Source organism: Molothrus ater, chromosome 13 (assembly GCF_012460135.2).
Source record: "Molothrus ater isolate BHLD 08-10-18 breed brown headed cowbird chromosome 13, BPBGC_Mater_1.1, whole genome shotgun sequence".
NCBI lineage: Eukaryota > Metazoa > Chordata > Aves > Passeriformes > Icteridae > Molothrus > Molothrus ater.
This window is the reverse complement of record NC_050490.2, coordinates 2,495,469-2,517,913: the sequence shown is the minus strand read 5'-3', so window position 1 is coordinate 2,517,913 and position 22,445 is coordinate 2,495,469. Positions and strand designations below refer to the sequence as shown.

The 22,445-nt window shown below is 52.6% G+C and overlaps 2 protein-coding genes across 3 annotated transcripts in view; one reads left to right on the top strand and one right to left on the bottom strand.

Annotated features, from left to right (window-relative positions):
* The window catches only part of ARIH1 (ariadne RBR E3 ubiquitin protein ligase 1), a 51,673-nt gene extending 48,465 nt beyond the window's left edge, over positions 1 to 3,208 (bottom strand). The window contains exon 1 of the mRNA XM_036389562.2: positions 2,734 to 3,208. Within this exon, the coding sequence (XP_036245455.1) occupies positions 2,734 to 3,096 (363 nt within the window). The 5' untranslated portion in view covers positions 3,097 to 3,208. The remainder of the gene's footprint in view (positions 1 to 2,733) is intronic.
* Positions 3,209 to 11,786: 8,578 nt separating this feature from the next.
* HEXA (hexosaminidase subunit alpha) lies at positions 11,787 to 21,219 on the top strand. 2 transcript variants are annotated; one of them, XM_036389945.1, is made up of 14 exons: positions 11,787 to 12,042; positions 14,818 to 14,916; positions 15,210 to 15,275; positions 15,430 to 15,476; positions 15,803 to 15,913; positions 16,442 to 16,543; positions 16,631 to 16,763; positions 17,388 to 17,568; positions 17,884 to 17,970; positions 18,315 to 18,387; positions 18,840 to 19,020; positions 19,111 to 19,201; positions 19,606 to 19,710; positions 20,188 to 21,219. In XM_036389945.1, the coding sequence occupies exons 1-14, from the start codon at positions 11,787 to 11,789 to the stop codon at positions 20,249 to 20,251; spliced, it is 1,596 nt and encodes a 531-aa protein (XP_036245838.1). In that variant the 3' UTR covers positions 20,252 to 21,219. The 2 variants fall into 2 exon arrangements, with proteins under 2 accessions (XP_036245838.1, XP_036245839.1); XM_036389946.1 differs by lacking the exons at positions 11,787 to 12,042; positions 14,818 to 14,916; positions 15,210 to 15,275; positions 15,430 to 15,476; positions 15,803 to 15,913 and adding an exon at positions 15,943 to 15,958.
* Positions 21,220 to 22,445: the final 1,226 nt, after the last annotated feature.

The window sequence follows — 22,445 nt, the reverse complement described above, 5'->3', positions numbered from 1 at the left end:
AAAGTTCATGTTTTTTCACACACAGCTTGTATTTGGAAATGACCAAATGGATGGGAGAAAAAATTTAATTTAGACCATTCAACCATAGCCCTGACAGCTAGTAACTGCTTAAATGGAGTGTTTTAATACAGAGTTACACCTGCCATGGCTCAGATACCTCCTTGAAAATATTCTGTGGCTCCCTGTTCCATTTTCCTTTCCCTGCAGCTGCAAAACAAAACCCCATTTATACCTTACATTGGATCATCAAAAAAATCACTCATTAGAGAGCACAAGACCCACAGCTGAAGTTTTCAGGCTGCACATTACATCTCCCTTGAACAAATAAGTTCAAAGCACTCAAAAATGTAACCACAACCATCACTATTTGCTCCCAAGAACCCACGGCAGACACACACGGACCAAAGCCATCAGTACTTGACTGGAACAAGTGAATCACAGCTCAGCAACCGAGGATCCGCAGCAGGATCCCGAGCCAATGTGACTCCAGAAAAGGTTTACTGAACCAGAAAAGCAGCAGCAGCAATCCTGGTTGGGTGCCAAACACAAGGAAATAAACAGAACAGAGCCCTGGAAGGTTTCACCAGCAGCCACAGGAGTGAGGATGAGCAAATCCTGAAGCATTGGCCAAAGTCGGGCCAGTTACCCCAGAAATGTGATGGCAGGAAAATGGCATTGAACAGCCATCCTCAGCAACTGAGAGCTTTCCTACCCTCTCCTGATGCAGGTCCAGGGCCTAAGCTGCTTTTGGGCCCTGAGTTTACCCACGATATTCTCAACAGACAGACTTTGTGCACCCTGCTCTGCTAAAGCAGGAGGAACCACTGCAAACGCCAGGCAGTAACTGGAGCAGGAGAGCAGCCACGGGAAGGTCGGGGGTGGTTCTGCAGAGCCCAGCACAGGGTCAGGCCTCCAGCTGCCACCCCGAGGATGGGGCAGAACAAGGGGCTCGTCACCTCAACCCATTGCTCTCCTCTATTTCTGCAACTCACAGGTCTAGGACACAAGTCAAACAGCTTCAGGGTGGTTTAAGAGGAGGGCAAATCCACTCAGACCAGCAATCAGCACCTTCTCTAACAAATTCATTCACAAAGAACATGCAGGTGAATCCACCAGCCAGGTCTGGAAAATGCAGGAGCAGGAGCACTCACAGCTCCTCACTGGCAGCAACTTTTCCACCACTTGTCTTATGCAAAGATAAGGAGTATGTCAGAGTCTGTTCAAAAAAACAGAATGGGACATGACTTTTGCAATCTTAATTATTAAACACAGACTCACTATTTTAATGGCTCTTTGAAAGAGTAAAAAGCTGAAGGTCCCAACTGTTTGCATGTCTGCCTGCCAACTGTTTCCCTGCCTACATCAGGATCAATAACTGGGAGCAAAGAAACATCCCTGTTTAACCATGAGATCTTCTTTAACTGCAGGGTAATCAGCTAATCCGGGCAGACTCCTTTATTCAGCTCTACACGGGCAATGCTATCATTAAAGTTATAAACTTTAATTTGACTCAAGGAATGCCATTTACTAATTTAGCACGCAAATATTTTTACAGCTGTTTGCATCAAGTTCCATATAAACTACAGGGGATTTATAGCACATGAAGGAACATTTTAAAGTTGCTGTTACAGCCACTGCAGAGCACAGGACAGTTGGAGAAAAAACATTCACTGAGGTATCTCGTGTTTAAAGAGATTTACCAACACACACAACCAGCCCAGCAACTGCTTTCTGGGCACTGGATCCCTCAATATTTAATATCCACAGATTTCTCATGCTATTCCCGTTGGCATACTGGATAAAGGGTAGCAACTTCCTAGTGGCTCTGAGTAATGGCAAAATAAACGGGAACTAAAGAAATCTCATCACCTGAAGAAAAGTGACCTGAATCGAGAACTTGATGGTGAGCTGGAGCCAAACCCTGCCACGAACATTTAGAAAAGGATGCTAAACTGCTTCAATGGCTTGATTTTTTTCCCCAAAAACTTAGGAGGCAAGACATAAGACGTAGATACTTTGATCTAAAGAAGGTAGATGTTATTTCAAACTCTATTTCAGTTTTAAAGAGACGCGCTTAAAAACTGAGGGTAAAAAAAGTTACGGTTGTGAAGGGATTGCTCGTACCCCTCCTGGTCTGTGCTGGAAATAAACACAAGGTTCAACCTCTGTGTGTGGCGGGGGGAAGGGAAGGGAGACGGCAACAAAACCAGAGCGGTGCCTCTCCTGGAATTCCAGGGCTTGCCATGGACTCCGCGGGTTAGCGAAGGAGCTGGAGGAGCTACACCCCCCAAACATCATGAGGACGGAGGGGAGTCAAGAAAAAAACATAGATTACGGCCCCCAGCTCGCAACCACACAAAGAAAGAGGAGCCCTTTCAGTGCCAAAGGCCTCGTTCCCGACGCTTCCACAGCAGGAAGCGAGATCCTGGCCGGGCCCAAGGGGCCTCCCGGGAGAATGGGGGGACGAGGAGTCCTCTCCACCCCCAGGGTGTAGCGAGAGGAGTCGCTCCCCGCGCCCCTCCAGCGTCGGAGATACCGAGTTGAGCCCCCTCCGGCCCCGGGGGGTACTCAGGAGCCCGCTCCAGCCCCGGGGTTACCGACAAGTGTGTGTGAGGCCCTGGTCCGCGGACGCGCCGGGCCCGGTGGCCCGCAGGAGGCCGCTGGCCCGTCCCGCCACCCCCCACGCCCCTTTCCCGGTGCGTCCCCCCCAGTCCCGGCGCCGGGGGGCCGCACCTGGATGACCTCGTTGACCTCGCGGATGCACTCCACCATGTGCTGCAGGATCTGCTCGGCCGTCAGCACCTCGTAGCGATAATCCTCCTCCTGCTCGGGGCCGCCGCCGGGGCCCGGTCCGCCGCCCAGGCCGCCACCGCCGCCGCCGCCGCCGGGGCCCAGCCCGCCCGTCTCACTGCCCAACAGCCCGTCGCGCTCCCCGCCGACGCGCAGCCCGGGCTCCACCAGCTCTACTTCGCCCAGGTCCAGATTATCGTCGGGCTCGTCTTCTTCCTCGTCCTCCTCGTCCTCCTCCGCGCCGCTGTCCTCACTGCACTCCTCGTCCTCGTCGAACTCGTAGTTGTACCCCTCGTCCGAGTCCATGGCGAGGCGCTGAGGGAGCGGCGGCGGCTCCCGCGGCCTCCCCGCGCCCGGCCCCGCCGCCGCCGCCGTTGGCCCCGGCCCGGCCCGGCCCCGCCGCGCCTCAACCGCCGCCAACAAAGGGCCGCGGCCGCCGCGCTCCGTCACCGCGCGCCCCACGCGTCACCGCCGCCCGCCCGCGCCTGCGCGCCCGCTACCATCTGACCCCGCCCGCCGCCGCCGCCATCTTGGGTGCGCGACACGCCCCCAGCCAGCCCCCGCCCGCCTCATGCCCGCGCCGCCATGTTGAGTGTGGCGCGGCGCCAGGGTGGGTGCGGCAGGGAACCAGCGCGGAATCACCGCGGAATCACCGCACCCACTGGGGTGGAAAAGACCTCCGAAAGCATCGACTCCAACCTGAGACCCAACACCGTGCTGTCAACCAGACCACGGCACTGAGTGCCTACGTCCAGTCCTTCCTTGGACACCTCCACGGATGGGGATTCCACTATGTCCCCATCCAATGCCTGACAGCCCTTTCCATGGAGAAATTCCTCCTGATGTCCAACCTGAGGCTCCCCTGGCACAGCTTGAGGACTTCTCCTCTTGTCCTGTTTCCTGTCCCCTGGGAGCAGAGCCCGACCTCCCCAGCTGTGCCCTCCTGTCAGGGAGTTATGCACAGCCAGAAGGTCCCTCCTGAGCCTCCTTTCTCCAGGCTGAGCCCCCCCCTGCTCCCTCGGCTGCTCCTGGTGCTACACAGTATTAAGCGGTTGGGATGGACCTTAAAGCTCATCTCATCTCACCCCCTGCCATGGACAGGGACGCCTTCCACTATCCCAGGTTGCTCCAAGCCCCATCCAACCCGGCCTTGGACACTTCCAGGGATCCAGGGGCAGCCACAGCTGCTCTGGGCACCCTGTGCCAGGGCCTCCCCACCCTCACAGGGAGGAATTTCTCCCCAGTATGTAACTTAAATTTTCCCTTTTTCAGTTTGTACCCATTACTCTGTCCTATCCCTACAGTTCCTGATGAAGCTGGGGGGGTGGGGGAGCAGAAGGTTTGGGGGGTCACCAGCTTCTCCTTCTGCCCACCCGGTGATGGGACATGAGGTGGAGCTGGGGCATGGAGCCCTCATGAACTGTGCTGTGAGCCAAGCATGGAGAAAACTTCCAGTGCTACCATTAAATTGAGTGGTCTCTGGCAAGCGACTTGTGAGGACAATGTGATGGAAATGTGAGGGAAATGTGAGGAAAAGGTATAGGAAAATAGGTTGCACTGCCTCAAAATCAGAATAAAATTGTACTGAAATGCTCCAGGCAGAAATTCCTAGTCATTCCATGGGATAAACATGAGCCCACTGTTCCTGGGGGGATCCTGACTGTGCCAGGTGGCATTTCCAAGCTCCAGTGTTGTCTTCTAGTCTGTGAAGATGTACTACTTGGGTTTTCACTGGTGCCAGGCTTGATTCCCTTTATTCTCTGTTAATTTGGCATTTTGCAGAGAGAAGAACACACAAGTGGTTTCACCCACCCCCAGACCAGGGATAGACTTTTTTACCTCCTGGAGTTGACAAGTGCCCTGGGCAGTTCAGGAATGCTGTTCCCAGGTGGTCTCATCCCTGCTAGAGCCTCTCACCTGAACACTGAGCTGCTACAAAGGGCAGGATGAACACTGAGGTGCTGCAGGGGCTGAGCACCCTTTGTCTCAGCCTTCCCTGCCTCCAGCATCAGCTGTGCTCAGCCTGACATGGAGGAGGCTCACTGGGCTCATTGTCTGCAGCCGTTCGGGGAGCTCACGGAACTCCGGTTGGCTTGGAAACAAGGCTGCAGTCTGGCCCAGAGGAGAACCAGCCGCTCCCCGCTCTCCACCACTGTCCTCATTCACCGTGGATGTGAGAGCCTGGCACAGCCCCAGGAGGGCTCCAGGGTTACCTTCTCCTGCTGGTGCTCACCTTCCACTTCCTCATGCCCTGGGGAATAATTTCTTGCGGGGGTGAAGTGAGGCCATTCGGATGTGGTGATGTTATTCACCCACTCTGCTCGGATGAAGATGAGATTCATCAGGGCAGTATGTGGTGTAGGTGTGACAAATTTCATCAGCTCTTTGGGACAGGAGTCATCTGCTGCAGCAGAATCCTGCTTCCTGCTTCTGTCTCATACAAATCCCTTGTGAAACAGGAAGAAAATTAGAAGACACATCCCAAAGGGTGTTTATTTCCTGCTGGAACACAGCATAATGATGGCCACAGTGACAGGGGTTTACACATGCAGGTGCCCTCAGGGATCTGAGTAGATTAAGTGTCCCATGGCCTGGTAGATGTCTCTAAAACCCTCACTGGGTACCCAGCTTCATCCTCAGACACACAGGGAGCAGCTCCCTGAGCTCTGCTCTGCTCAGGTCAAGAGCACACAGGGCATGCACATTGCCTCATGCCATGCTACCCAGTCAATAAAGCCAGTTCTCTAATTACCCAACTTAGGTGGAATTGCAAAGGCCAGAGCTTTAATCATCCTGCCCTACATAAATGTAAGTAGCCTTGACTTGGTTCAGCTCCAGATGCACCATCTGGACACCTGCCAGGCTGGTCCCACGTCATGTGTGGGCTCAGGTGGTTGCTCCAGGTCCTCACCCCATGCTTCATCCCCAAGGGGGACTGTGTGTCACCCCCTGGGACTCTGAGCTAGTCCTGCCCAGCTGGTGGCATGCCCAGCTCCTGGCCAACAATGACAAGGTACAAGCCTTTTTGGGGCTGCTCATCTGCCCACGGGACCCCAAGAAAGGCACTGACAAAACAATGGGGTTTGGCTTCATTGGATTTTGGTGGCTTTGGACACAAAAATCTTTTGCCAAGGTGATCTTCCCCTCAAGGACAGACCCAGGAGAGTGTTTGGGAAGGATCTGTTCCTGGGAGCAGGGACTGGCCATTTCCAGGTGCTCCAAGAACCTCCCTACAGCCCTGTCCTGGCCCTGGCCAAGGCTGCAGAGTTCAGCCCAGAGCCTTGCACAGAGCCCAGAGAGAGAAGGTTCTGGAGCCAGGCTGGGAGAGCTGGGGGTGCTCACCCCAAGAACAAGAGAAGGCTCCAGGGAGACCTCAGAGCCCTGCGAGGGTGTAAAGGGGCTCCAGGAGAGCTGGAGAGGGACTTGAGACAAGGAATGGACTGACAGGACACAGGGAATGGCTTCCACTACCAGAGGGCAGGGTTAGATAGGGGAGAAATTCTTCCCTGTGAGGGTGGGGAGGCCCTGGCACAGGTTGCCCAGGGCAGCTGTGGCTGCCCATGGAAGTGTTCCAGGCCAGGTTGGACAGGGCTTGGAGCACCCTGGGATGGTGGAAGGTGTCTCTGTCCATGGCAGGGGCTGGAACAAAATGATCTTTAGAGGTAGGGACCTACCTTCCTACCCAAACCATGCTATGATTCTATGATGGTTCTATGATTCCAGTAATAAATATTTATAAACAGTGATGGGATCATCTCAATGACATCCCACAAATAAAGGAAACCAGTTCTCCTTCTACAGTTCCAGCCTTACCTTTCCCAACTGCAAGACGGGCATCAGCATTTTGCAGCTGGTTACTCCAGCAACAGTTGCACTAATACATCTCAAAAATACTCTTTGGAATGAAGTTTTATCTGTGCCTTTTGCAAAAGGCTTTTCTTTATTTTGAAATTTCAAACCAACGGTCACATATGAAGCCCGGGTCACCCACCACCTTTCTTGTAGGTGGTTGGCAAAAAGTACCTGAGAAAAGCAGGGCTGCTGCCTTTAGCTCATTTGGAGGGGATCTGCACTGTCTCTGGGGATTTTAGGACTCCAGCTACTGAGGAAAGCCAAAAACTGCTCTTCTGCCCACTCTGAAAAATGATTTAGATCTCCATAGACACCTGGTGCTTTTTCACTTTATTCTTGCAAGAGCTTAATTACCCAAGTGATTCTGGTAACTGTTAACACTGAAGCTGACAAGAATAAAATATTGCCTTGCAATCACCTTGCTCCCCAAAGTTAAGCACATGCTTACAGGATTTATGGGAGCGTCGCCTCTGGGCATAGGGAGTTTGTCACGGCGCATCCACAGGCTCTGATTGATTCCAGCTCAGCCCCACAGCCGTGACTGGGAGCAGCCAGGGACAGCAGCCACATGTACTCAGCCTCCACAAGAACTTGCAGCATCTCCTCGTGACAAGCCCTGATTCGTGATGCCAAAATGCTGTGAAAGTGCTGGTGCCCCACACCACAAACCGCCTGCAGATTCAGGGTGAACCTCCCATCCCACCCAGCCTCTTTCCTGCTCCTGCATTCCTTGAGGCAGGCAGGATCTCTGGAAAAAGCCTTTCTTCTCCATCACCAGAGACACACAGAGCTCCCACGCCGGGAGAAAGGAAATCCAGAAGATTTCTCAATGCCTAGGGCTTGATTTTGGGTGTCTGCACACTCTTTAACAACCTCAACCATAAGCATGGGCTGAGCAGCCCCTCGGATCACCACTCCAAAGCTGTGCAAGCTGGAGATAACTCAGAAGACAAAAAAGCTCTGTGATAACATCAACAGGGGAAACACCACCAGGCTGAGCTTGAGTCAGGACCCCAAATCCTCCACACTGATGAACACATCTCACTTCAAGCTTTTTGATTTAAACTCCACTCTCAAGCTCCTAACTGTTGAAATAGCAGAATTGATAAGTGGTGATCTAGCTGGGAAGGTAGGGATGTGGAAATGAGTTATCCTGTGCTTTGAAAAGTGCTGGAATGCATCCCTGTGCCTCCAAAAGCATCCTGCTATATATACCAGCTTGCTTCAGGCCCCCAAAACATCAAGGTTCCTCGTGGGCTGAGTTGTTAGAGCTGGTGAGAATCACCTGGATGTGGATTTAGCATCTCATGTTTAGGATCTTCTTTGTGCACATGCTAAAGCTCAACCAAATGTCTCTGGGGGCTCCTGCTGGGTGTTTAAATGGGGGCACCCCTCTGCTTGATGATAAGCAACGTCATCCCTGAAATACAAAGATGTGCAACAGAAGGGTCCACACCTGAAAAGACCTGGCACATGCTGACCACACTTCCTCCAGATCACCACCACAAGTAAGGACACTTCAACCCCAAAACCCTTGTGCTTCCAGTCCAAATCCCATCATTATTTTACCAAGGATTAAAGTGAAGGTAAACAAGCAAATGGAGACAGTAGTTTTGCCCAGAAAGACATGCCAAAATTCAAGTTAGAGGTATTTCCAGGAGATGATCTGTGTTTTCCAAAGCCCTCTTCCAGCCACACCATCAACAGGTCCCTTGAGCTGGAAGTTGCTTCATTCAGGAGCAATTTTCCTAGACAGTGTTGGCTCAAAGAGCAAAGCAAATAGAAAACTCATGCCCTGTGAAGGTGTTCATGAATGGCTTCTCATCAGAGGAAGAATCAGTGTGCAAAACACCCTCCTGGTTAAATGCAGAAGCAGCCAACATTATGGGGAGTTAGGCAGCATAATAAATGGAATTATATATTTTAAAAATGCTGTGATGCAACTGCACTGATAGCCCAAAGGCCACCTTCATGCACCGAAGTCAAACAAACCAGAAAGACTCAAATGTGACACCAGCTAGGTTTTATAACAATTTATGTCAGAATAATTAATTTGGATTGTTACCAAATTCATTGTTGGTAGCAAGCAGGTAATTCAGCAATGTTCTGGCACAGCAGTTTTTTGCAGTCCTCCAGCAAGTCCCAACTTTTGCATCAGAGGGGTTTGTACCTAAGCCAGTACCTAAGCTTTGTACCTAAGCCAGTACAACCCTGCCTGGGGTTCACTCCCTGCATGTTCCTTGCTGAACTACCTTGGAAAAGGCCTCCCAGGTGGTTTTATCAGCCTGCAGATCTGCTCTGAGCCCATGAGCTGATTATTGATGGGCTACTGAAGAGCATCAGCAGCTTCAGGCTGCTGGTGCTCTGTGCCTGCCACAGGACAGAGTGCAAACCAGGTTCTTCCAGCCAAGCTCCAGAGTTAGACACACATTTAAGCAGTTTTTTTATGTAAAGAAACACTCGAAAATCAGACTGTTAGTCTGGATTAATGCCGGCCAGCTACAGATGAACTTCAATGAGTCATCCCCCAGAGACATCAGGTCCCCTAAAATAGCATCAGCAACTGAATCTGTAGAAAGGCTGGAATATTTGGACTGAAAGCTCTGATCACAATGCTTTACATAAGCTGGCAAACATGCCACTCTCCCCAGGCTGAAATGAGAATTCGCCTCAAGCCAGGGCACTCCCACAGTTCTGTCTCTTGCGCTGGGAAGCACAGTCCTGACATTGCCTGATGGAAGACAGCAATAAACTGGCTTGTTTGGGGTGTTCTTCCTTCCACTGAAATTTTAATTCAGTGAAACTACTTGAGGACAAGTCCAGAGATACTGAAATCAACCAAATACAGTCAGAAAATGGTGGTAACAGCTGGTGCTCCAGAAGTTTGCACAGGGAAAAGCAACAAACCCAACTTGAGACCGCAGAGGTTTTATGCAGACTGGCAGCAGGAAACTTGAATGCAAAGAATGACAGGGGCCACTTTCCCAGAGGTCTGACACAGGCTGGAATACAGGTGTTCTCTTTTCCTGCTGTGTGATGAGGACAGAGGTAAAGAAGGGCCACAAAATCCTGGAAGAATAGTGAGGAAGCAGCCTGGCATGTGCCATTGTGTTGAATTTGGGTCCTGCCACCTCTGTAGGGAAAACAAGGGATGATTGTCAGGAGCCTGAGGGAACCAACAAGCTTTAATTGACCCTTTAATTGGTCCCTCTCCTGAGACCTCCACCCATGAACTCCATAAGTTCCATTATTTCTGAGATCCAGGCAACCAATTCCTCCTGATCTCTTATATGAGTGTACCTGCTCCTAGGTATTCCTAAATTGATGTTGGACTTCACTCAGTGCCTTTAATTCTCTGTTGGTCCAGCCCTGTGCTCTGTTAGCCTGGCTGTGGAGGTACACCCACCTGGTAAGGCTGTGCCTGTCCTTGGCTCCTGGCTCACCTTCCCATTAGATGGACTTTGCTGTTTTACACAGCTGGAAAAGAAAGATGCAGTGCTGTGTAGGTGTTGAGCTCATGGCAACACCATTTGGCTCTCTTTGACCCCCTTCCTGATGGAGCCCAGCTTCTCTATCTCTAGGTGACCCTTAGTCCCCTCCCTATGGATGGGGAGCTCCCCATGAGCTCCCTATAAATTTTCACTAACCTCATTAAATTCCCACAATCCCATTTAGACCCAAACCTGTGATCTCCTCCTGGTGCCTCATTTCCCCACAAGTTTTTCACCTCCACGTCACCCCCAAGAACTTCACTGGAACCTCACAGCCTTCTTCAACACTGGAGAGCACCTCCCTCCATCTCTCCCCAGCCCCACTGAAACCCTTCCATGTCTTCCCAGCTCTTTTTCTTTCCCCATCAGTCTCCAGCTTTGTGCTGGTGCTATTCTAACCTTTGACAACAAGTTTCTTGTGTTTTTTTTTCTACAAAAAGCTTTTTTCCTGTTGATCCTGTTCTCTCTACACTGCTCCCATGAGGGACAATACCTTACATTCCCCACCAGACCTTTCCATAGCTATGTCCTGCTCACACAGAATGGTTTTTCCTCTTGTGTGATGGGGCCATCTCCCTTGTCACACTTTCTCCTGTGCCATTTGTTTAATTTCCTCCTTGCTCCCATGCCTCTGGCTTGTCTCCCAGCACGCCTGATACCTTGGAGTTTTCTGGGACATCAGGTTTTTAATAATTTGATGGAATGAGTTCCCTTGTAGGTTTGTGCTGGCAATTAGATGGGTAAGACCTGGGCTTAAGGCCCTTATTTGAGTTGGGGATTGCTAAGGAAAGCAGAGCTGGAGGGAGGAAGCAAATTAAATAGAGTTCATCTGAGGTTAAGGCTTTCCTTGGAAAAGCCAAGCACTGCACGGAAAGCATCCCTGCACCACTTCATTGTGAGGATCCACCATGGAATAAAGCCCCTTTTATTTGTACAACCCAATCAATATTTCACTGGCCACATATAAAATATCCTTGGAAACCAGTGCAAAGGATGATTTATATATTGCTCATAAAAATACACAGCACCAACAGAAGATGCTTTAACCCAAGGTGGATCCAAAGCATGGGAAAGGGGTGCCGGTTTTCAGCTGAGAGAGGTCTAGTTAGGTTAGATACAAGGAAGAATTTATTTACAATGGGGGTGGTGAGGCCCTGGTGTAGGTTGCCCAGAAAAGCTGTAGGTGCCCCATCCCTGGAAGTGTCCAAAGCCAGGTTGGACACAGGGCCTGGAGCAAGGTGGGATAGAGGAAGATGTCCCTGCTCATGGCTGGAGATGGAATTAAATGGTCTTTACGATCACTTTCAGCCCAAAACACTACATGATTCCACGAAAGCAGCAGAGGTGAAATACATGATTTAAACCATCAATCTCCTCAAACCCGGTGCAGGCTGCTGAAGCTCCCTGGCGGCAGTAATCATGGCTGGGGTGGGGGGGGCTGTAAAGCCTGAAGGCTGGGACAGAAATGATTTTCGGTGGGGAGCTGCAGGGGCTTCCATACCTTATTACAAGAGAAGGAGGGAAGGGTGGACTGCCGGGGGAGGCTGTGGGCCAGCGGGGGGAACGCCGTGAGGGCGGGCCCGAGCTGCCATTTCGCGGCCGCCCGGCCCCCCGCTGTCGGGCGGTGCCGCCTCCCTCAGGCTCGGGCGCGACATGGCGGCGGCGCGGGCGCTGCAGCTGTCGCTGCTCCGGCTGCTGCTGCTCCCGCCCCTGCTGCTGCCGGGCCCGGCGGGGGCCGTGTGGCCGCAGCCCCAGGCCCAGAGCTTCCCGCCCGGCGGCGGCCGCTGCCCGGTGCTCGCCCGCGGGTTCCGCTTCGCCGTGGCGGACGGCTCGGCCGTGGGGCCGGGCTGCGCCGTGCTGGACGCCGCCTTCCAGCGGTACTGGCCGCTGCTCTTCGGCCGTCCCACCGGTGAGGGCCGCGGCGGGCGCTGACCCTTCTTCTCCGTGGCTTTGAGCTTAAACAGCCCCCCGACACCCTCGCTAATTCTGGGGTCAGACCGCGGGGTTTGGTGGCCGTCTGCCTCCCCTCAGTTCTGCGGCGGCAGGTGGGGTGGGAGTTGTGGTTTGGATGGAGTCTGGTGGCAAGGGCAGCGATGGGTTGGGATTTGGAGAGCAGTGCCTATGGCACGTGTGGAAGGAATCTAATCGAGTTTGGCACAGCACTAGTTGTCCTTCTGCCAAGATTTCGGCTCTCGCTATCAAGAGTTTTCTCTATTTCATTTTTTGCTTCCTCCAGGTAGTGTTAATCTCTCCATTGCTTCATTTCACTTCCTTCTCTTGTGGCTGCAGGGAGAGCTGCTCCCACTCTTGCAGCCATTCCTGCTTCAGGGTTACTGCTCAGTCTTGGCTGTTAGCAGCTCTCGGTGGCCTGTGTGAGGTCTCACCTGGAGGAAAGACTTCTGCTTTGTGTGTGTTCTTCCAAGTACATACTTGTGCCACAGGACACCTCTGCCAAAGTGGAGCTGCTAAAAGTCCTGAGGCAGCGTGGCTTTTCTGCCAGGGAGGGATTAGCTCCTGGATTCATCCTGAAATTGTAGGGTAAGATGAGGAAAGGCAAAAGCTTTGAGAGTCTGGATTTGCTGTGGGACAGGCTCTAAAGGTTTCTTGAACCCAGACTTCTTCATGACAGCACCCATTGCTTGCCTGGGATGAGCTGCAGGAAATCTCTTGGCTGTGGAGCCGACGTGCAGGGACGCTCAGTAGCTGCGTGGGTCTGCTGCAGCCTGAAGTGCTATATGCAGGGAGTATGAAGCACTTCATTCATCAAAAAGAGCTAGTAACTCTGCTCCCGAGTGTTTTAAATGTCAGTGTGAACTCTGTCGCTGCTGATCAAAGCAGAGAAGGGTGGCAGTATTGGAAGCTGCTTGGCTTTGTCTTGAGTACATCATACTTTGAAAAAAGCAGGTTTGAAACAGAGAACCCTTTGGCTTATTTTATTTCTTCAACTCTTGTGAGTAGAAGTAGAAATAAATTTTGATTTGAGAGCCAAAAAGGCTCCTCTTGGTTCTCTTTTGCTGCTAGGAACTAAAAACAGCTGATCTAATTATTCACGCTCTCCTGTTCCACTCAGAGGGGAAATGTGACCATCAAATCACTTGGACCAACACTGCGATCACAAGATCCAGCTCACACTCATCACTTTCCATATGCCCTGCTTTCTGATGTTCAAGCTACACAAATTATTTTAAGGCCTTTTTTCCCCTCTTTTCCTTCGGTTTTTTTTTTGGTCTTTTTTTTTTCCGCATGGGTGGTTAGTAAGAACAGGCAGTGGAAACCTTGGATGAAAGGAAATCATTTGTATTAATAGAGGAAATAAATGGCAGAAACCATTTTCTGGCTGCGCTGCCTTGCAGGTGTGGTTGGTGGTGGTGCCTGGCTGCACCTTGGCCTAGGGGGCTGTGTTTGGGTTGGGAAGCACCTCACCCAGCAGGTTCAAACACGGCGTGTGATGGTGGGACCAATTCTGTCGAGGCTCCTCAGCAGAATGAGTGCTCCCAGGCCTGAGAGCGGCTGTTCCCGGTGAACTGCCGCCTTCCCGAGCGGAGGGAGCAGGTCTTGCTGTGCTGCTTGCACATCTGTGAGGTTGCCTTGGCTACCAGCTTGTCTGCAACCGAGAGGAAAGCTCAAAACAGGGCTGGCTTCAAGCTGTTTTCCTTCTCTCCGCAGAGGTTTCGTCATCCCTTCATGGAGAAATCGGGATTTCTGTCAGCTCCTGTGAGCTGTGGAGCAGGGGCTCTCTGCATTTTTCTGAAATGCTGGCAGTGCCACAGTCTCTCTGGAAACTTCTTGATACTCTTGGCTTATTCAAAGCCAAGCTCTTTATTTTTAGTGACCACATTGAGCATTGGCTATTCCTGGGAATGCTGTGGGGTGTAGGTATGGACCTTGTCTGGGATGAGCAGGGTCCCACCCTGCTACCCCATGCTCCTTCTGGCAACTGACTGCTTTAAGTCCATTGCACCCCAATGAAGGCTGAGCATCCCTTTGGAATGGGGGAGTGACTCAAGTGGGAATTCAGGCTTGTGCATCCTTGGAAGTGCTCTTCAGTTAGGGAAGTGTGCCCAGAGCTCCTACTTGAGGTCTCAATGTGACTGGACTCGTTTCTCTGGCTGCTACACCTGGATCCTGCTCTGCAGAAGGTGAAGTCAATTGGGAGCTTTTCTGAGCTGGCTGAGACCTTTTGATTGCCTCTAACTCAGCCCAGTTTAACAGATTCATTCTCCACCCTTTTTTAAAGATTTTCTTTGCCCTTTTCCAAGAAGTTTGGGTAGAGCAGAGCTCTTGGGCTTGTAGTTTTTTGCAGTGCTGGGAAATCTTGGAAACAAGAAGCTCTTCACCCTCTTAGAGAAGCTTTCACTAGCCATGGCTGTAGTGTAAGAGCCAGGGCTGGTGTCCAGGAAGCCTCAGGGGCTGCTGCTAGTCCATATTCCGATGTTTCTCCTCTCTTGTGTGCTCCTTTAAGCTTCCTTGTGGGCTTCCTCACAGGTTGGGATCAGCTCATGTTCTCCTGTTTGGCTGTGTTGAAATTAACCCCTGCTGAACACCGTGGTGTTTGTTTTGGGGTGCAGGAAGGGGTGCCTGTTTCTGCCTCCATCCCTAGCTGGGCTGGGAGGATGGTGGTGGGCTTGGAAGCAGGGAGAAGAGCTGGGATGGGGTTGATGTGCATGGTTTGTGTCCTTTGCAGAGAATGAGCCATCCTGGGAAACACCCTGCACCAAGCTTCTTGTCTATGTTTCCACTCCAGGCTGTGATGGGTTTCCCAGCCTGGACTCCAATGAAAGCTGTAAGTGACAGGGTTGGGAGTGAGAGGGAACGTGGCTGTTTCTGTGCCTGTCACTGGGAAGTAGCACTGTGCAGTTACCCTTGGATTTGGGGAGGTCACCAATTCCCTGCTCTTGAGACGCTGGGGCAGGGCAGGAAGAACCTGAGAGTGCTGATAAAACAGTGGAGAGAGGATTAAAACAGGAAGAAAGAACCAAAATTCAGTTCTCTGGGGTCTGGGGTGCAGTTCTGTACCTGAGCCCTGCCCAGTGCTGTTGTGGCAGTGTGGGCCATCCCTCTGATGCTGTTTTTCAGATAAGCTGTCTGTCTCCAAAGGCTCCATGCTGCTCTCAGCAGAGACCATCTGGGGAGCTCTCCGAGGTGAGCTGTGCTTCCCACAGGGCATTCCCACTCTCCCTGCCTCGGGCCTGTGGGGATGTCTCCAGTGCCTCCCTCTTTCCATAGACTTTGTTAATTGAGCTCTGCTCCTTTGGGGGTGTCTGTGCTGAGAAAGGGGCTGTGTGTTTTCCTGCAGGCCTGGAAACATTCAGCCAGCTTGTTGGGAGAGATGAGAATGGCACGGTGAGTCCTAGCCTCATCCCCTGGGGGCAGGCAGCTCCCCATAGTGCCCCAGCCTCCATGGGCACAGGCTGAGAGTTGCTGGGATGCTTGGAATGAGTGGGCACAGCCTTGCCAAGGGCCAGGTGGAAATTCATGGATCCAGCCAGATCCCTGCCTTCTGAGTGCGTAAAGAAGTGCTGCAGCTCTTTCTGGACACTTTGCACTCTGGGCAGTGAGAGCACCTCTGTCCTGCCAACCCTGGGGACAGTGGTGACCCTCAATGTCTCTTGCTAATGGCCATTTGTCCAACATCCTGCTCACATCTTCCTCGTGTCTTCTGTGTGCAGTACTACATCAATGAGACAGAAATCGTGGACTTTCCCCGCTTCCCTCACCGGGGACTGTTGCTGGACACCTCTCGACACTACCTGCCTCTGAAAGCTATCCTGGAAACTCTGGTAGGACACCCATGCTGGGAAATGAAAGCTATCCTGGAAACTCTGGTAGGACACCCATGCTGGGAAATGAGATGGTTTAATTGGGTGTCCCTTCCCCTGTGACAACTGAGCTCCCTTGTTTGGGTGATTTCTCAGCTGCCTTTGTTAAAAAGAACACCCTGAGGTATTTTGGATCCCTGCAGTCCAGGTTAGTCTTCAGGGCTGAGTTGTTTCTAAGGGAAGGGAAAACACTGGCAAAGGTGGGTGGTGGTTCTATGCTCATCCCAAGCAGAATTAAACTTCCAGATCTCCACCAGTGGCTCAGTTACAGGGAGAACAGGGATTTTACTAAGCAGAAGTATTCCTGGCCCTGTGCAACTTTTGTGTTTGGAGAGAGGTGTCTGAATCCCTCTTGGATCCTGGGGAGCATCTAGGGAGACTCTGCCTTGTCCTTCTGGAGCTGGAGGACCTTGTTCTCTATCTGTGGCAAGCTGGGTGACCTTTCAGAAGGGATGGGACATGTTTCATCTTTGTCCTGTTCCTTCCCAGGACGTCATGGCTTACAACAAGTTCAATGTCTTTCACTGGCACATTGTGGATGACCCATCTTTCCCCTATGAGAGTTCCACATTCCCAGAGCTCAGCAAGCAGGTAATGATCACCATGTAAAGCCCAGCTCAGGTGAGCAGATCCCTGCCTCTGCTCCTGAGCAAGGCACTGAGCTTTCCTGTGTCCCAGGGAGCCTTCAATGCCATGACCCACGTGTACACAGCCAGTGACGTGCGCAGCGTGATCGAGTACGCCCGGCTGCGCGGCATCAGAGTCATCGCCGAGTTCGACACCCCCGGCCACACCCTCTCCTGGGGGCCAGGTGAGGAGCACACCCTGCCTGCTGCTGCTGCTCTGAGGAGACTTGGAGCTGTCCCAGGGGCAGGAATGGGTGCTGCAATCTGGACCCTAAAAGCTGGGTGTGAGCAGCAGTGTCCCACAGGCTGGCTTTGATGAGGAGCAAACCATTATTTGGGGGATGTGGGGCCCAGTGATCCAACTTCAAGAGCAAAATTCAAAGGGAAACATTTCCACATTTCCATGTTTTCTTGGGTCCAAGCTGGGTAATTTTTTGTGGGAGCATCTGCTCTGTCAAAACTAACACTATGGCTTATTGCAAGGTTCTTGTGTAACTGAGGGTACAGCTGGCCAAGCTTCCTTGCTCTGCTCAGCTGTGTCCAGTCCTGACACACTGCTTTCTACTCCAGGGACTGTGTCTCCTATGTCTAAAAGTGCAAGAAGCTCCAGGAAAACATTCCATTGGTTTTTTCTCTTCTTTCCCTGCCTCCAAATGCCAGGGCCCATGTTAAAATTCTCTGTGTGTGTGGTCACAGCTGGAACTGTGGCTGTCCCTCCTTCCTTGTCCCCTGACAGGCCCTAAGTTGTGCTGAGGGGAACTGTAGAGGGAATTGCCCCTTCCTCACCATCTTGCATTTGTTATCATCAGGTGCTCCAGGCCTCCTGACTCCCTGCTATATGGGCAAGGCTCCTTCTGGAGTCTATGGGCCCATCAACCCCATTGTTAACAGCACCTACCAGTTTGTGACCAGGTTGTTCCAAGAGGTCAGCACTGTGTTCCCAGACTTCTTTCTCCACCTTGGTGGTGATGAGGTAGATTTCACGTGCTGGTGAGTTTGAGATCAGTCTGGATGGGGGCTGGGGGCAAGTATTTGGGATTGGAGTCCCAGCCTGTGGCTTCTTGATCATGAGCTTTGGTGTCCTGCTCTCCCAGGCCAGGGGTAGTGGTGGTGCTTGGGATTTTTGAGATTTCTGTGCTCATGGTGATGCTGAATGTAGGGAGCTGCTGGTGCTGGTGCTGGTCCAGCCACAGCTCTGGAATACCTGGGCAAGCCTTGGACTGTTGTGGGAGGGACTTGACCATGCCTTGACCTTACTGCAGAGCTCAGGTTACAATGGTTTTATTTCTTCTCTCTGGTGCACAGGAAATCCAATCCAGAAATCCGTGCTTTCATGGTTGAGATGGGCCTTGGTGAAGATTACAAAAAATTAGAGTCTTTCTACATCCAGAGGTAAGGACAGGGCATCCAGGGCCTGCTGCTGCACTGTGTCACCAGCTCAAATGTCTTCTGTCCTGGGGACACCAGATGTCCTTTCCAGGAGCTTCCCTGTTGGTCATGTCTCCCTGAGCCCAAAAGGGAACATTTGAGTGGGAGATTGACCACAAAAAAGCCCCTCCTGGGGCTGAGGAGAAAGAAGCCCCATAAGGGGCTGTGCTCTTTCTCTCCTCCTTCAGAAGCACCTCCACATCCTGCTGAGGGTGTTGGGAATATCTGTGCTACTCCTTAGCCTGTATGTAACCACCAAAAAGGGAATCAGTGAGATCACCCAAACCTTGGTACTTTTCCCACTCTAGGCTTCTGGACATCGTCTCTTCCCTTGGCAAAGGTTATATTGTATGGCAGGAGGTGTTTGACAACGACGTGAAGGTGAGAGCTGCCTGTGCTGGGTGAACAGTGCCAGCATCCCCCCTGACACACTGGTGTGCTCTGGGGGGCTGTGCTGGGGTGAGCAGTGCCAGCATCCCCCCTGACACACTGGTGTGCTCTGGGGCTGGTGGGTGTTACTCTGTAATGGGACTGTGGTTGGTCTCAAGATGGTGCTGCCAGTGAGCTGTCCTCATCATGGCTTTGTCACACTGCTGCCAATGCTCTGCTTGCTCTAGGATGCAGGTTTTAACCCTGCCCAGGACACTCTGCAAATGGCCTTATCCCTCCTGTTGTTCCTGCAAACCAGATGGGAAGTGGCTCAAAAATCAAGCCCAAGTCTGCTTCAGCTTCCTTTTGGGGGTGTGGAGGGGTCAGTGCACTCTGCTCAGGGGAGCAGGTGATGCTTCTGTCACTGCACTGATCCCTGCCCTGTGTTCACCTGTGCTCCTCAGCTGAGGCCTGACACCATCATCCACGTGTGGAAGGAGAACAACCTGCAGTACCTGAACGAGATAGCCAATGTCACCAGGTCTGGCTACAGGGCTCTGCTCTCTGCACCCTGGTACCTCAACCGCATCTCCTACGGGCAGGACTGGATAGAAGCCTATAAGGTGGAGCCCTTGATGTTTGAAGGTGTGTTCCTTGTGTCCCCTTTCTGCATGGCAGCTGCCTTAGCACTCAGATGTAGTGCCAGGAGTGTCTGTTTTGCTGTCCCCTCCACAGGCAGCCCTGAGCAGAAGGCCCTGGTGATCGGTGGCGAGGCCTGCATGTGGGGTGAATATGTGGATGTCACCAACCTGACCCCCAGGCTCTGGTAAGGGAGGCCACAAGGAGGTCACTTGGGTTGTGTGAGGCTGGGCTTGCATCCCTTTTCTTTGCCACTGAGTGTCATGTGCTGAACTCATGGGTTTGATCTGCACGTGGTGCCTGTCCCTGTCCTCCCTGTGCTGGTAACAGCTTCACTGGGGCTGAAATGGGAGTTTGCAAGGCTGTAACAACCTGCTGCTGCAACCAGGTTGTGTTTAACAGCCTTCTGTGCTGTCACCCTGGTCTGCTCCTGATGGGCACGTGTCTGGGAACAGGGAACAGATCTTGGGATACTCTGAAGCCTTTGTGTGTGGAAGGACACTGATTAGGAAAGTGCTTGGGAGTTCAGGGCTTCATGTAAGAATCTTCTGAGCTCCCCCTTGTCCTGACTGCCTGTCTCTTGTCTTCAAGGCCAAGAGCTGGGGCCGTAGCTGAAAGACTCTGGAGCAATGAGACTGTTGGGAACGTGCAGGACGCATACGCCCGGCTGGCGGAGTTCCGCTGCACGCTGCTGGGGTAACCATCCTGGGGCACCTGCCCTTGCCCTGCTGCTCTGGGCTCAACCCTGGGAGGGCAGGAGGGAGAAGGGCTTGCCCTGCTGCAAAATGACCCTTGTTCCTCTGGAAAGCCCTGGTTTTTGTGCTGCCTGTGTGTGGGCAGAGCCTGCTTTGTGCAGCGCTGGAAGAGCGCTCCTGCTGCTGGCGTAGGCTGGTGGCTCTGGCGAGGAGAGGGCTTTGTGCTGAGGAAGGAGGGGACTTGTCAGCTCTTGCCACTCCTCCTGCAGCACCAGCTTCCCCAGGAAACCTGTCCTCACCCCGTGCTCCCACACATGAGCAAAAAACTGAGTTTATAAGCACAGGATGAAAACCACTCCCTCCTTGTCACACCTGAAACGGGGCACCCACAGCCACCCTGTGCCACTGGAAGCCCTCAGACCTGGTGGTGTCTCTGCCTGTGCCTCTCCCTGATGCCATCCTTCTGTTCTCTTCCCAGGCGTGGTGTCCAGGCACAGCCTCTCTACGTCGGATACTGTGAGCATGAATTTGGCGGGGTTTGAAGGGAGAGCCCCACTGCCCTGTCTCTGTGCGTGCAGGAGGAATGTTCCCCCCTCAGAAGGGCAGAGGGACCCCTTGCCACCCCACCTTCTGCTCTGGCTTCATTCCAATGAACATTTCTTTTGCCTCGGCATGCACTTTTTACCTCTTTTTCTATTTTTATTTCTTTAAATCTATAAATAAATGACCCCAAAGAGGAAAAAGCTGCCTATTCCTGCTCATCTGGGGCTTGGGACACTGTGCAAGGGTTAGCAGGAGATGGGTAGGGCTTGCTCCAGAGATGCTGGTGGAGAAGCATCGTCCTGGCAGCTCTGGAGTTTGCAGGGTGCCTGCTCAGCTGGATGAACTGTGCTTAGCCTCTGCTGCTGTCCCAGGGTTTGCTTCTGCAGTCACATTGTGCTGTGGGGTCCTGTCCTTGTCCCTTATCTCTCCTCTGATGGCCAGGCCTGCAAGCCACCACCTCTGCTGCCCTAAACCCTGGTTGCTGCCACCTCCTCTGACTTTTCCTCAGCAGATGACACCCTGGAGCCTCTCTGAGGAGCCCTTGCAAATCTGCTGAGTGGTGCATGGATACTACAAAATCTCTGCTCAGCTCTTCAGGCTGTCACCTCTGCCTGGGATTTGGCCAGCTGACCATCCTCCTCCTGCTCTGTTATTCTCAGGGTGGGGAGCCCAGCTCCAGGTCTCCTCCATCCAGAGGGGTTGGTTTCAATGATGTTTTCCTTGGAGAAGAAACCAGTGGTGCTGCTGTCCCACAGAGCTGGGACAGGTGTGATTGTTGTCCTTCCATGGCTGGGATTGCCGTGCTGGAAACGGCATTCAGCTGAAAGCAGGGAATCTGTCAGGGAGAAATCCCTGCTGGCTGGGACTGTTGTATGTGTGTCTTGGTCTTAAGTGAGTGAGATGCACTGTTATGGCTGGAAACCTTTCATGACTGAACTTGAAATTAAAAATAGTGAATTAACAGTTATTACTGCCTCCTATTTTTACAAGTCAGATTTTTTTTCCTTTTTTTTTTTTCTCCCCAGTGTGCTGTAACATGGTACCTTGGCTGGGTGCTTTTGTCACTGCAGGGAGCTGCTGCTAGCAGGGATGGGGCAAGCAGGACCCTGACCCTGGGAAGGGTGCTCTGTTCCCAAGAATGTTGCTCTGTTCCCACAGATGATGCTATCCCATTCCCTGCCCTCATTCCACCCTCCCTTCTGCCTTGCTGGGCTCCCTTTCCCCCACAGCCAGGTGTGAGAGCCCCCAGGGCTTGGGATACCCGCGGAGGACCCATCAACATTGCACCTTCCACTGAAGCCTGGTATTGTGATCCAGGTTAAACATCACCCATGATCCCATTTCCCAGGGTGTCTGCACCAGCATTTTCCCAAACCCACCCTCATGGAGGTGGATCAGTGACGTTTCCAGCCTCGCAGGGGCCGGGATCCCGGGAGCGCCCCGCTCTCCCCGTCGCGGCTTTGCCGGGTGGCCCGTTCCTTCCAGAACATCTATTTTGGTCGTGTAAAACTTGCCGGGGAGCAGGGAACAGGGAACAGGCAGCGTGTGAATCACTCGGGGCCAACGGGTTTAAAAATAAACCCAAGCGGCGGCGAGGAGCAGCCGCCAAGCCCCCGGATTCCGGCAGGATTGTGCTCCACACGTCCCAAACCCACCCGTGGGCACTGGCACCAGCCAGGGGAGTTTATTGGGACACGCTTGCAGCGGCGGGCACCTGTGTGCATGGCGCGTGTGAGTGCTTGTAAACACGTGTGTGCATCGGGTGTGTGCCTGCAAGTGTGTGTGCAAGGTGTAAATACTCAGGGTGTGTAATGTGTGTGCTTGTAAACACGTGTGCACTGTGGGCATCGTGTGTGTGTGTGTGCTTGTAAACACGTGTGCACCGTGGGCATCGTGTGTGTGTGTGCTTGTAAACACGTGTGCACCGTGGGCATTGTGTGTGTGTGTGCTTGTAAACACGTGTGCACCGTGGACATTGTGTGTGTGTGTGTGTGCTTGTAAACACGTGTGCACCGTGGGCATCGTGTGTGTGTGTGTGCTTGTAAACACGTGTGCACCGTGGGCATCGTGTGTGTGTGCTTGTAAACGTGTGTCTGCTTGTGAGCACACATTTGCACACACGTGGTTGTGGGTCCTCACATCCACTCGTGCACACACACATAAGGGTCATTGAACACACATGCATTAAGGGCC

Excerpts from the sequence above, each read along its gene's own strand:
- HEXA (XM_036389945.1), top strand. The coding sequence starts at position 11,787 with ATGGCGGCGGCGCGGGCGCTGCAGCTGTCGCTGCTCCGGCTGCTGCTG. Across the intron at positions 15,914-16,441 it reads AAGCTATCCTGGAAACTCTG|GACGTCATGGCTTACAACAA; the intron begins GTAGGACACCCA and ends GTTCCTTCCCAG. Across the intron at positions 18,388-18,839 it reads TGTTTGACAACGACGTGAAG|CTGAGGCCTGACACCATCAT; the intron begins GTGAGAGCTGCC and ends TGTGCTCCTCAG.